Genomic DNA, 12,506 nt, shown 5'->3' on the forward strand with positions numbered 1-12,506 from the left:
TTTCAAAAATGTTAGAAAGGTGGTTCTTGTCAATGCAAGAATTCACAATTACTATTGTTAATAAGGCTAGGGAAGCCAATGTGGTGGATGAGTTTGTATCCTTTATTTAGGTGAAAGATTATCCTACATCTATCAATGAGACCTTGCCATATGAGAATTTAGTTTCCATAACTTCTCAAAACCATTAGTATGCATACCTAGAACATCAATTATCTATTTGAAGGACTTTTTCCCAATTTTCACCAAACAAAAAAAGGTTACCTATGGAGAATAGTTTTAACTTCTCGTAGATAGTTGATTACATATTTTATACTGGACTTCTCTAGGTTATTAGTAGATATGTATGTGAGGATGAGAGATATGATATTATGCATGCTTCAAGAACTATGATGGACAAAGTTGTGGATATTTAGTGGCAAAGAGAATGACCATTAAGGTTCTCAATACAAGTTACTATTGGCCAACATTTCATAAGAATACAATAAATTATACTAAGAAGTGTCGCAAGTATTAGAGGGTGGATAGACCAACTAGATTAGACGAGATGTTTTTGTTTCTCTAAGTGGTTATGGCACTATTTGATATATGGGGCTCAAACTTTGTAGGACCCAATGAACCATCCTCAAATCAAAATTTTATATATTCTAGTATTCAAAAATGGTTTAAAAGACCTTTGAAATGTAAAAGTTATAATAAGGTTGTTGAATTTTTGTTTTGAAAAAAATTCACAAGATATGGAGTTTCTAGATAAATCCAATGGGGACAGTGTATTTATATGTTGATTACAACCTTAGTTAATGAATACACCATAAGACACAAGAAATTGAAAACCTACTAAGGGAAAATCTATCCCTTATCTATTGCACTAATTTCTCCCTAGTATCCTTTGTCCTATCATCTCCCATTAGGATTTGATGAAGGAGAGTTATAAGGAAAATATAAACTTGGAAATTGAATGGGAAATCAAAGTACAAAGTAAAAAGGTTGTAGACAACATTAAATTTTTTGTCTTCATCATGGTAGAGACAAGTAAGGAAATTTGAAATTTGAAACATAAACTTTTAGCACTCGCCAATTGTGGAGATGAAAAGAGAAAAAACATGACAAAACAAACATTGAAATAACCAATAGAAGCAAGAAAACCATAAATTGAACCAAGGTGAGAAAGAAGATACAAGGAATCCTAGCACAAGAGAGAAAGTTAATATAAGTTCATAGTAGTGAAAGTTGATGTCTAAGGAAATAAATGAAAAATGAGTTTTCAACTCTAAAAGACTTAGACTCGGTTCCACATTATCTCTATATCCCATTTTTAATTGAAAACTATCTACCATAAAAAGAGATTGAAAGTATTATCCTAGATGATTTATTTCAGTAAAATCAAAATGTAATATAAAGAAGAAGAAAATCAAAGCTGATCCAATAAATGTGATGATGTAAAATAGATACTAAGAAAGATGGAAGAAAGAAATTTAGAACTAATCATGCAAAACATAAAGAAAGGTGGATCAATTACAATTAGAACAAGTGCTTCAGATGAGCAGGAGTCCTTACTTTCTGGTGGATGGAAACAGTGTTTGGTTATTGGATGGAATAGTTGAAGATGGGTCAAATTTAACAGTGTTGCTAAATTTCACAAATAACATAATCATATAAATTTTAGAGCTCATCTAAAAAAAATTCAAAGCATTTCTTAATCAATTATGCCAAACAAAACCAACATTTCTTAATCGATTATGCCAAACAAAAACAAGATTTGTGAAATTCTATGACATTTCCACAAAATCAACTAACAAACAAGTTGTAACATTCCCATATAAATTTATTTAACAAAACTTTAAAAATAAATTTAGAATAAAATCTAGGATTTAAAGTTTTTAAATCAAAAACTAGAAACTAACCAATCAGAAAAAAACATAGAAACTAACCAATCAGAAAAAAAAATTAATAGTTAGAAAATAATTTAAAAATAAAACCATTTTTTAACTTTTGAAATTCAGGAAATTTGATTCTCAAAATTAATTGAGTGGGGACAACGGGAACATTAGTTCCTATAAGGTAGGGACTAATAAAATAGGAAGGCAAGAAAGTGGCAACCCGAGATTAAAGTCAGCAAAGTCGACAAATTTAGGTCTTGTCAGTTGTCCCTCCTCGTTGCAACGTGTCGACAAAGCACGTTTTAGCACTTCTGATTCCTCCCTAATAATTGTGCTCATTGAGTCGAATCTCAATAAAGAGTAGGAAATCTTTGACGCCGATACACATGCCTTACTTTGTTTAGCTTCTTTTGTAGCACGATCACATCGTTTTGACCGGGGTAAAGATTGTCTCCCAAATCATATATCTAGGGCAGCTTTCCTTTATGGTTGACAGCAACCCATTTCAGGCGACACAACTTTTTAATCATTCCCAACAAAAGGAAATGGGAAACATCTAGAAAATTAGGCCCTTTTATTAATTCGTTGCCTTGTTAGGTTGTCATGTTACGAGCATTTCGTGGTGCTGTGCGGTGAAGGAAAATGAATGATTTTCCTTGGGTGCCTTCCTCATTTTCCCCTTGTGGAGAGAATGACCATTTGTGTGCTCAAACCTCCAGGAGGAGTGAAGCTGAGGATAAGCTATGGCGTCACAAAGTAATAGAACGGCAGAGGAGAATGGACATGAAATCCAGATACTCACAGCTCACTTCCTTGTTGCCAGGAAAAGATAATAGGGTTTGCACTTTTTCCATCTCTTGTGTACTGAAATGAAAAGTAAAGAAAAAGATTACTTATTGTAGTCTTACAATAGAATTATTATTGTACTTGTGATATTGCTTTCAGAATTTAACATAATATTTAACAATACAACTATTATATTTAGAGGAATTGGAGAAACCAACTTTTGGGATTTGTTATCTTTGATCATTGTTAATAAGTGCAGATTTATTTATTTCTATAACATAAGGCTACAAATACCATTGTATATTAGGAGATCACTGGAATATAACGACTATAATGAGTATTCAAAATTCTGAATGGACTATGATACAGGGCCAATCTTCAATTGCTGATCGGCTGTCAGAAGCCACAGAATATATATGCCATCTGCAGGAGAAAGTGAATGAGCTTACAAAGAAACGAGATGAGATAAAGATGAGGATTAACGAGGAGAAACAGTGTTGCTACAACAGTGAAGACAATGTGATATCATTATGTGAGTGTGAGGGATTTCCTCTAGTGAAAGTGACCCATGTGGGTTCACGAGTAGATGTCACAACAAACACCTTGAAAGAACAGATGATGTTGTCTGAGCTTCTCCTTGCTGTTGAAGAACAAGGCCTTGGAATACTCAGTTCGGCCTCTTTTGCCTCTGCTGGAAATATCTTCCACAACGTCCATTGTAAGGTAGAAATCTATAATAACACAGCTAGAAACAGTTTCCAGAATTCATTGATTTCAAGAAAATGATTATTATTTATTTCTTGACATGCATTGTAGGTTGTGGATACACAGAGCTTCAAGAGTGGCCTCAAACTTAAGCAGAGACTATTGCAATTGATTGATCTTAAAAACACTCAAGGTACAAGTCCCAAATAAATCTGTAATGTGCCAAGAGCATGGAACTTCACTAAAAGAGGAGCTTGTGGGAAAACCGATTAGATAGCTGTTAACAGTGATTTAGATAAGCAAGATTAAGATTTTTGATATATAATATTTTAATTGATTTTGTGGTTGGCATTGTTGATATGTTTTTATTGAAGGAGAGTTACAAAATGCTCCCCATTTTGTATATATTGATTATCAATAGTCAATCATACCAAACAACTCCACTCAAAGAATTTCTTGATCCTTTACTATCATTCCAAGAATATTTACAATATGATAATCTTACAATGGGATATCACGAGACCATCTGATTCTATGGGATAAAAATGGCATTTTAGAAAGATAAGAAATCAGAGAGAAACAAATAACTATTGTTACTGCATAAAATAATTAATCAAGCACTAAAGAAAATATTAAACCATAATTTACTGGAATGCTACTACAATAGAATCATTATTATTGCAAAAACATGACTACATTGTCCTTATTTATAAGATCCTATTCATGTGTGTTTTATAATCCAGCAAACAGTAAAACAAAATACCAAAATAACTTATCCTCTCTTGAATAAATTCTTGTGTATGCTAAGATTGCTAGAAGATCATACAATGATTTCAAGGTTCCTTTAATGCCAGGTCTCAACTTTGGAAAGGATCAGTGGTTGATGTGATTTGTTGATGATCACAAGGGGCCTTATGTGTTTATTTAGATTCATTTCAAGCCATATTGGATGTGGGAGCTATCTTAAGGTTTTGTAATGAAGTACTCTTTGGAGTTTTCATTAAATATGCAAGAATTAAATAGGATAGGTTTAGGAATTCTATTCTAATCCTAAGGGTACTCATGACAATAATGGTACTCTAGTGGACAAATTTCCCAATTTACTGAGCTCCACTTCACCAAGTTATACAACAACTATGCATGAAGTGGTACAATCTTCAAGGGTTATGCAAAACATTTTCATACCACCACATACCATTATAAAGAACAATGCATATAAAAGATAAAAAAATATATGCATGAAAGGGGTTCAGGCAAACTTTGCACAATGATTTAGAATCACTAAATGTCAAAAGTATGAACCAAAGGAATTCATCAATACAACATTATATTCTCCATTAGAATCATAACACTATAACTAAGCTAAAACTAATCTAATTGAGGGAATTTAAGAGAATAAGCAAGCACTAAGACACGTCAAGTATTCACCAAGCTTAATGAAAACTTTCTTATCTCATTCATAGCAACAATCTCAAAAAATCCTCCCATTTTACAAATGAGAAGTGAGGCCTTTATATAGGTCCTCGATTACAACAGATGGTCTAGATGATCACAATAATAGATGGCTAGATCGTGCCACATCATCACTAATTATGTTTAGGGAAAAGAAAAGGAATCTACATTAATGCAATAAGAAATCCACCACCATATTGGGTAATAAATTTCCACTATGCATGCTTGTTTAGGAAGAAAGTGGTGTGCAATAAATATCCACTATGAATGCCCATTCCTCGATAAATGCTTAGTCTTCCTTGAATAGATTATTCTTGATTCCATTCCCTGAACACATTGAAGCCTCACTTGGTGGCCTCAACTCATCATTAAAGATAACATGGTGCCACAAAATCGTGATTTTTATAACTACAATCCAACTTTGACTAATTTTTGTGAAAATATCTCCTTGAACATTCTTGTCTTCCATGTACTTGCTTGGAAATCTATCTTCCTGAAATGGATTAGAATCCCTTGCTGATAATTATGTCCCTTAATCATTTCTTCATATTGAACTTCCATTGCCATGTTCTTGTATTTTTTAATTTGAACTTTGATTATTAAACTTTGAATGTCTCACACCAGGTCACTCAATATTTGGATGACTTTGATGTTGGAAGTAGAATTTGGGACATGAGCATCTTTCTTGAATATTTAGAATTGGAGCATCCTCCTCTTGTAAAATAGAAATAAGAACTATAAGAATCATACAAAAAAAATAAAAAATAAAACATATAGACCAATTACGTATTCTCTATCTCTCTAGCAAGCTATTAAGCCAAATTTTATCTACTACTTTCAGTTCACTCCATGAATGAGAAATTTTGCATAACTTAGCCATTTTCTTTTTTCCATGAAGGAGAAATTTTCAACAATTCACCATTTTTTCTTTAACAAAGGAGATGTTTCGAACACTTAGCCATTTTTTTTTCATGAAGGAGGAATTTTTGATAGCCATTTTTTCTTCGACAAAGGATGAATTTCCAATGCTACCATTTTTTTTTATGAATGAGATATCTCCCATGAAGGTGGAATTTTCAAAATTTGGGCTATTTTTTTCTTCCATGAAGGAGGAATTTCCAACAACTGAACTTTTCTCTTCCATGAAGGAGAAGTTTCCAACACTTCATTTTCTTCCATGCATGAGGAATTTACGAAACAACCATTTTTTCTTCCATGGAGGATGAATTTCCAATACCTAGCCCAATTTTCTTCCATGAGGGAGGAATTTTCCAACACTTAGTCATAGTTTATTTGATGAAGGACAAATTTCTAACACGTGGCCATTTTTTTCCAAGATTTCTAGTTTTCTTACTAATGGAAATTTTGAGTGGACATGGATTTTGCCCATGATGGAAGAATTCCACAGCAAACATTTTTCTCCAAGGTGAGATTTTTTGAGTAGTCATGGATTTTGTGCATGATGGAAGAATTTCGCAACAACCCTTTTTCTCCAAGGCAGGATTTTTGACAGATCATGAATTTTGTCCATGACAAAAGGATTCCACAACAACCATTTTTCTCCATGCTACAATTTTTTGAGTGGTCATGGATTTTGTCCATGATGGAAGAATTCTACAACAACCATTTTCCTTCAAAATGAGATTTTTTGACTAATCGTGGACTTTGTCCATGATGAAAGAATTCTGCGACAACTATTTTTGTTGATGTTTTCATGCCTTTGCACTTTTTGATATGTCAAGGGTGATTCTAGACTTGACCAATTTTTTTGTTGACTATCTTTCTTTCTTATTATTTTTTGATACAGAAGCAAGTACCCTTTTGGCTCTTTATCAACCAGAGCTCATTTGTTGCCAAAATAAACCTGTCAAAAATAGACTCTCTAAAAATAGTGAATTGTCCCAAAGTCAAAATAAGGTCAATCTAGGTGGTAGTGAAATTTATTATAAATATACTTACTTGATGGGGACACAACCCAAGAACAGAATGGACACAACAAAAAAGGGAAATTATATTAACTGAGAAAATAAGCTAGTACAAATAGTACAGAGAAAATAAACTTCAGAACATGCCCTAAGGGCTTACAATAGCATAAATCTGGAGAATATTTCTCCTTTTAGCACCTCCTCTAAAACTCCACTCCGAGCTGCCTTTTATAATGCCAGAAATCTCCTTAAATAGACCCCGGAGGGTTAAGGACTAGGAGTACATTCTAGAAAGTGCTAGTAGGCATCCACTGATGAAATAGAAGGTTCCGGAAGCTGCGTTAGAAGTCGGTGCAAATCTAGAAGAATCCAGAAACGGTAACCGAACTTCCGAGAGGCATAACTTTTGAACCGTAGCTCCGATTGACGAACCATTTAAATTTTCAAAAAGCTCTCGAAGCGCTCTATAGCCCTATGGAAAAGCTTTGCTTGTCCCCCATTTTTTGACCCTTTTCAAGGTCATTTAATGCCCCAAACCTGACTTTGAAGCATTCTTAGGAGGTCTCCAAAACCCAAAAAACTGCAATAACTTTCAAACCGTGGGGCCTATTGACCTAATTCTTTTTCTGGAATGCTCTAAATCATGGTTACATTCATCTCGCCAATTCACACCTTCTAGTTTACCGAAATGATGGCCCAAATACATGCTCCTATTTTTTCAAGATTTTCAAACGCACTGATAGTTGAACTATGAGAGTTGGAACCTTTATTTGAGCCAAATGGGTATCCAAAAATGTAAAGACATGAAACAGAAACTAAGTCTAAGTACATTTTTTTGGGTGACACAAGATTGCCCTTATACCTCTGGATGCTCCTACATCAGACATCCAGGGTAGATTGAAAAGTGACCCTATCACTTTATGGATGGTAGAGGAAATCCCAAATGGGAAACCTCAGCTGCTGAAATCCAAGTTGAGTCCTCGATCGGCCGTCCTTTCCATTTGACCAAATACTCTTCATACTGCCTATTTCTGGTACTCCTACCCACACGATGATGTCTTCTATCTCCTCCTTCTTAGAAGTAGGAATTAGACATGGCTCTAAAACCAGCTCCTCATCTGCACCATCATCATGATACTCTGTTAAATCTGCAATGTTGAAAATGGGAGAAATGTGAATACCATCTGGCAGCTCCACCTCATATGCATTTCCTGAGTCACGTTTCTTCAAAACTTTGCAGGGGCCAAATTTCTTCATTTTCAGCTTGTTGTAAGTACCAACTGGAAATCTTTCTTTTCGTAAGTGCACCATGACTAGATCCCCTACTTGGAATTCCTTATGTCTTCTCCTTTGATCAGCCCTAGCTTTATACTCTTGATTGATCTTGATAATGTGTGCTTGAACCTCCTCATGTAGATGCTTGATGTGTTTAGCAAATTCCTCAGCTTCAGCACTTGTCCTCTCCCCTTGTTCTATCTTTCTCAATTCTGGTGCAGTCCTTGGGCTATTCCCATATACAATTTGAAATGGTGATTTTCCAGTACTCCTATTTACAGAGTTATTATAAGCAAACTCTGCCTGTGGTAGAATCAAATCCCATCCCTTGGGCTTATCTCCAACTAAACATCTCAGCAAATTGCCTAGACTTCTATTTACCACTTCTGTTTGGCCATCAATCTATGGGTGATGCGTGGAACTGAATTTCAAGTCTGTTCTCAACTTCTTTCACAATGTCCTCCAGAAATACCCCACAAATTTAGTATCTCTGTCAGAAACTATACTCCTTTGAAGACCATGTAGTCTTACCACCTCTTTGAAAAACAAGTCTGCAATATGGACAGCATCATGAGTTTTGTGGCATGGAATGAAATGTGCCATTTTGGAGAACCTATCAACCACCATGAATACTGATTCATTACCCCTTTGTGTCCTTGGAAATCCAAGAACAAAATCCATACTTATGTCCTGCCATGGCCTTGATGGAATAGGCAATGGCTGATATAGGCCAGTATTTTGATTAAACCCCTTGGCAACTTGACAAACCTGGCAACTCTGTACAAACTTCTTCACATCCTATGTAATTTGAGGCCAAAAATAATGTTCTCTAAGAATGGCAATGGTCTTATCCCAACCAAAATGTTCTGCCATCCCTCCATTGTGTTTCTCCTTAATCAGATTTTACCTCATGGAACTCCTTGGAATGCATAATTGACTACCTTTGAACAACATGCCATCCTGAATTAAATAGTCTAACCACTTGGTTCTATCTACAGCAACAGGTTCTTTACAAGCTTTCCATGCTTCAGCAAAATCAGGATCCTCGGGGTACAAATTCTTGAGTTCATCAAACCCAACTACTTCAACCTGCATTGTTGTAAGCAACAACTGTCTCCTACTTAGTGCATCTGCAACCCTGTTAGATTTTCCACTTCTATGCTTCAACACAAATGTATAAGTCTGCAAGAATTCTACCCACTTCATATGCCTCTGATTCAATTTACCTTGGCTATTTAGGTACTATAATGCCTGATGATCAGTATACAAAAAAATTTCCTTTGGCAATAAATAATGCCTCCATTTCTTTAAGGCCTGAACTATTGCATAGAACTCTTGATCATAAACAGAATACTTCTTCTTTGCATCATTCAATTTTTCACTAAAATATGCAATAGGCTTACCTTCTTGGCTTAATACAACCCCAATAGCGCCCTCACTAGCATCACAATCCACCTAGAATACTTTTCTAAAATCTGGAAGTGCCAACACAGGCTGTTCAGTCACCTTCTTCTTCAGCAATTCAAAACTTCTCGCAGCAGCTGCAGTCCATTTGAACTCTTTTCTATCCCCTCTTATTGTATCAATTAGGGGTGCACATATGCCACTAAAATTCTTAATAAACTTCCTGTAAAAACTAACCAGACCATAAAATGATCTTACCTCAGTAGCAGACCTTGGAGTAGGCCATTCCAAGATGGCTTTTACCTTCTTTGGATCCATTTTGAGACCTTCAGGTGATATAAAAAATCCCAAATAGACTAACTCCCTTTTTGCAAAGACACACTTCTTTAGATTAATTAACAGTTTCTCTTCCCTTAGCCTTTCAAGGACACTACGAATATGCAGTAAATGTTCTTCCAAAGTCTTGCTGAAAATTAAAATATCATCCAAATAAATAATAACAAATTTTCCCAAGAACTTCTTAAGTACCTCATTCATGAGCCGCATGAAGGTGCTTGGGGCATTTGTCAATCCAAAGGGCATGACTAACCACTCATAAAGACCCTCCTTGGTCTTGAAGGCTATTTTCCACTCATCTCCTTCTCGAATCTATATTTGATGATAACCACTCTTCAGATCTATCTTTTTGAAGTACTGAGCTCCACTCAAGCAGTCCATAATATCATCCATCCTTGGCAAAGGAAACTGATACTTGATGGTGATCCTATTTATAGCTCAAGAATCTATACACATCCTCCACTCTCCATCCTTCTTTGGCGCGAGTACTGCAGGTACTGCACATGGACTCAAGCTCTCTCGAATCAAGCCCTTCCTCAATAACTCCTGAACCTGTCTATTTAGCTCCTCTGTTTCAGTAGGAGTCATCCTGTGAGCAGCCTTGTTTGGCAAACTAGCTCCTGGAATCAGATCTATCTGATGATTGATTTGCCTTACTAGTGGCAATCCATCTGGAACATTATCAGAGATAATATCTCCAAACTCCCCTAGTAAATCTGAAACTTCAAATGGTATTTCACTACTACCTTCTTTATCTTTCCTAAGAATCAAAGCATAGCACATATGTTGATGTTTCATGCCATCTAAAAACTTCCTTCCATCAACAAGAAAAATCCTAGCACTGCTACATACCTTTTCATCTTCCTTTTTCATGGGCTTCAATTTATGGCGAACTCCATCCTTTGTGAGAGAGTATGTGTTTGCATGTCCATCATGCACTGCATGTCTATCAAACTGCCATGGTCTATCCAACAATAGATGGCAAACATCCATCGAAATAACATCACAGAGAACTTCATCATGGTAACTCCCAATTTTGAATTTTACTAAACATTGTTCACTTACCAGGACCTTATGATCATCTTTGACCCAAGCAATCTGATAGGGCTGTGGATGTTTCTCCCTCTTGAGCTTCAGCTTAGAGACCATCTTTTCTGATACCAAGTTATCAGTGCTACCACCATCAATGATCACATCACAACATTTATCCTCACACTTGCATCTGGTATGGAAAAAACTCCTCTGTTGTCCTGGTTCATTCTCACCACTTAGTAGGACTCTTTCATTTACCAAGGTCTCTCCTCTTTCTGCATCCTCTGAATGTGATGATTGTGCATCCTCATCCACATGAGCAACCCTAGCTTGGCCCTCAGTTGTCCTATCTATCCTTCCTTGCTTTTGAGGGCATTCAAAGGCACGCTGACCTTCTTCATTGCAATGGAAACAGGTACCACGAAAGCCTCCTCTTCCTTGTCCACATCCTCTACCTCTTCCTCTTTGATTTCCAAAGTATTGATCATGGGAGCGGTTGAAACCCTCATTCGTCTGGTTTCTGCTAGTACCCACATCTTCATTTTTCTTTTGGGTTTCATTGCAGCCTCCAGATGATCTACCGCTTCCCCTTCCTCCTTGACCGCGCCCTCTTTGTCTTCCTTCAAACCTTTTATTCAGCTTCTCTTCAACTCGTAGGGCAAACTGGTATGCCTCTTCAACACTGGTCATTCTTACCAGACTTAATTCCTCCTGGATGCTAGGTCGCAACCCACTGATATAACGAGCAAGCTTCTCCTTATTTGCTTCTGCATGCCCCACTCTAGTCAAGAGTCGATAAAACTCCTCTGTATATTCTTGGACTAATTTTCCTGCTTGCTTTAACCCATGCATCTTCTTAAACAGATCAAGCTTGTAGTCCACAGGAATGAATTGCTTCTTCAATTTGTCGACCATGCGATCCCATCTTGTGATCTTCTCCTTTCCTCTTCTAAGTCTTACCAGTTGAACCTCTTGCCACCAAATTTTGGCATGGACTTTCAGTTTGGCCTTTGCAAACTTAACCCTATCTAGGTCCCTTATATCCTCATACTCAAAGTATTCTTCCAGTTCGTTGATCCAATCGATCAACTCATCTGGTTTCAGATTTCTTGAAAATATACCCACTTCAATTGTAGGTCTTTTCCCAAACTTAGTAATGGCCCTAAAAAGCCTTTCCTCTACAGGATTCAAAACTTCCCCATCAACTTCCTCTTCTGGTCCCATTACTTCCTCTTCATTTTCATCCTCACTATTGTCACCTGCGGCAACATTTGCTCCTCTACGAAGCTCCTCTTGCAATGCTTGTACCTGCCTCTGGAGGGCTCTAACCTCCTCAGGATCAATAGCTCTTGCCCTTCTGCCACACTCTCTTTGTGGGGGCATCTTCTAACTCAAACACACAACCACACAGTCCTGGTGCAAACTACCTCATAGTCGGCGCTTTGTCTACACACTCAGGAAAACCCGCTCTGATACCACTTGATGGGGACACAACCCAAGAATAGAATGGACACAACAGAAAAGGGAAATTATATTAACTGAGAAAATAAGCTAGTACAAATAGTACAGAGAAAATAAACTTCAGAACATGCCCTAAGGGCTTACAATAGCATAAATCTGGAGAATATTTCTCCTTTTAGCACCTCCTCTCATACTCCACTCCGAACTGCCTTTTATAATGCCAGAAATCTCCTTAAATAGATCCCGGAGGGTT

The 12,506-nt window shown here is 36.5% G+C and overlaps 1 protein-coding gene across 1 annotated transcript; it reads left to right on the forward strand.

The window, feature by feature from the left end:
* Nucleotides 1-2,393: 2,393 nt before the first annotated feature.
* LOC149531527 (transcription factor bHLH36-like) lies at nt 2,394-3,719 on the forward strand. The gene is made up of 3 exons (XM_089809733.1): nt 2,394-2,714; nt 3,033-3,386; nt 3,480-3,719. The coding sequence occupies exons 1-3, from the start codon at nt 2,520-2,522 to the stop codon at nt 3,576-3,578; spliced, it is 648 nt and encodes a 215-aa protein (XP_089665859.1). The 5' UTR covers nt 2,394-2,519; the 3' UTR covers nt 3,579-3,719.
* The last annotated feature ends 8,787 nt before the right edge of the window (nt 3,720-12,506 follow it).

The sequence above is a fragment of the Cupressus sempervirens genome, chromosome 11, assembly GCF_028749045.1.
Source record: "Cupressus sempervirens isolate cs-2001-9-10 chromosome 11, ASM2874904v1, whole genome shotgun sequence".
In the NCBI taxonomy this organism is placed as follows: domain Eukaryota; kingdom Viridiplantae; phylum Streptophyta; class Pinopsida; order Cupressales; family Cupressaceae; genus Cupressus; species Cupressus sempervirens.

Coding starts and splice junctions, on each gene's coding strand:
- LOC149531527 (XM_089809733.1), top strand. CDS start 2,520: ATGAATGATTTTCCTTGGGTGCCTTCCTCATTTTCCCCTTGTGGAGAG. Junction 2,715..3,032: donor TGCCAGGAAAAGATAATAGG/GTTTGCACTTTT, acceptor ACTATGATACAG/GGCCAATCTTCAATTGCTGA. Junction 3,387..3,479: donor TCCACAACGTCCATTGTAAG/GTAGAAATCTAT, acceptor CATGCATTGTAG/GTTGTGGATACACAGAGCTT.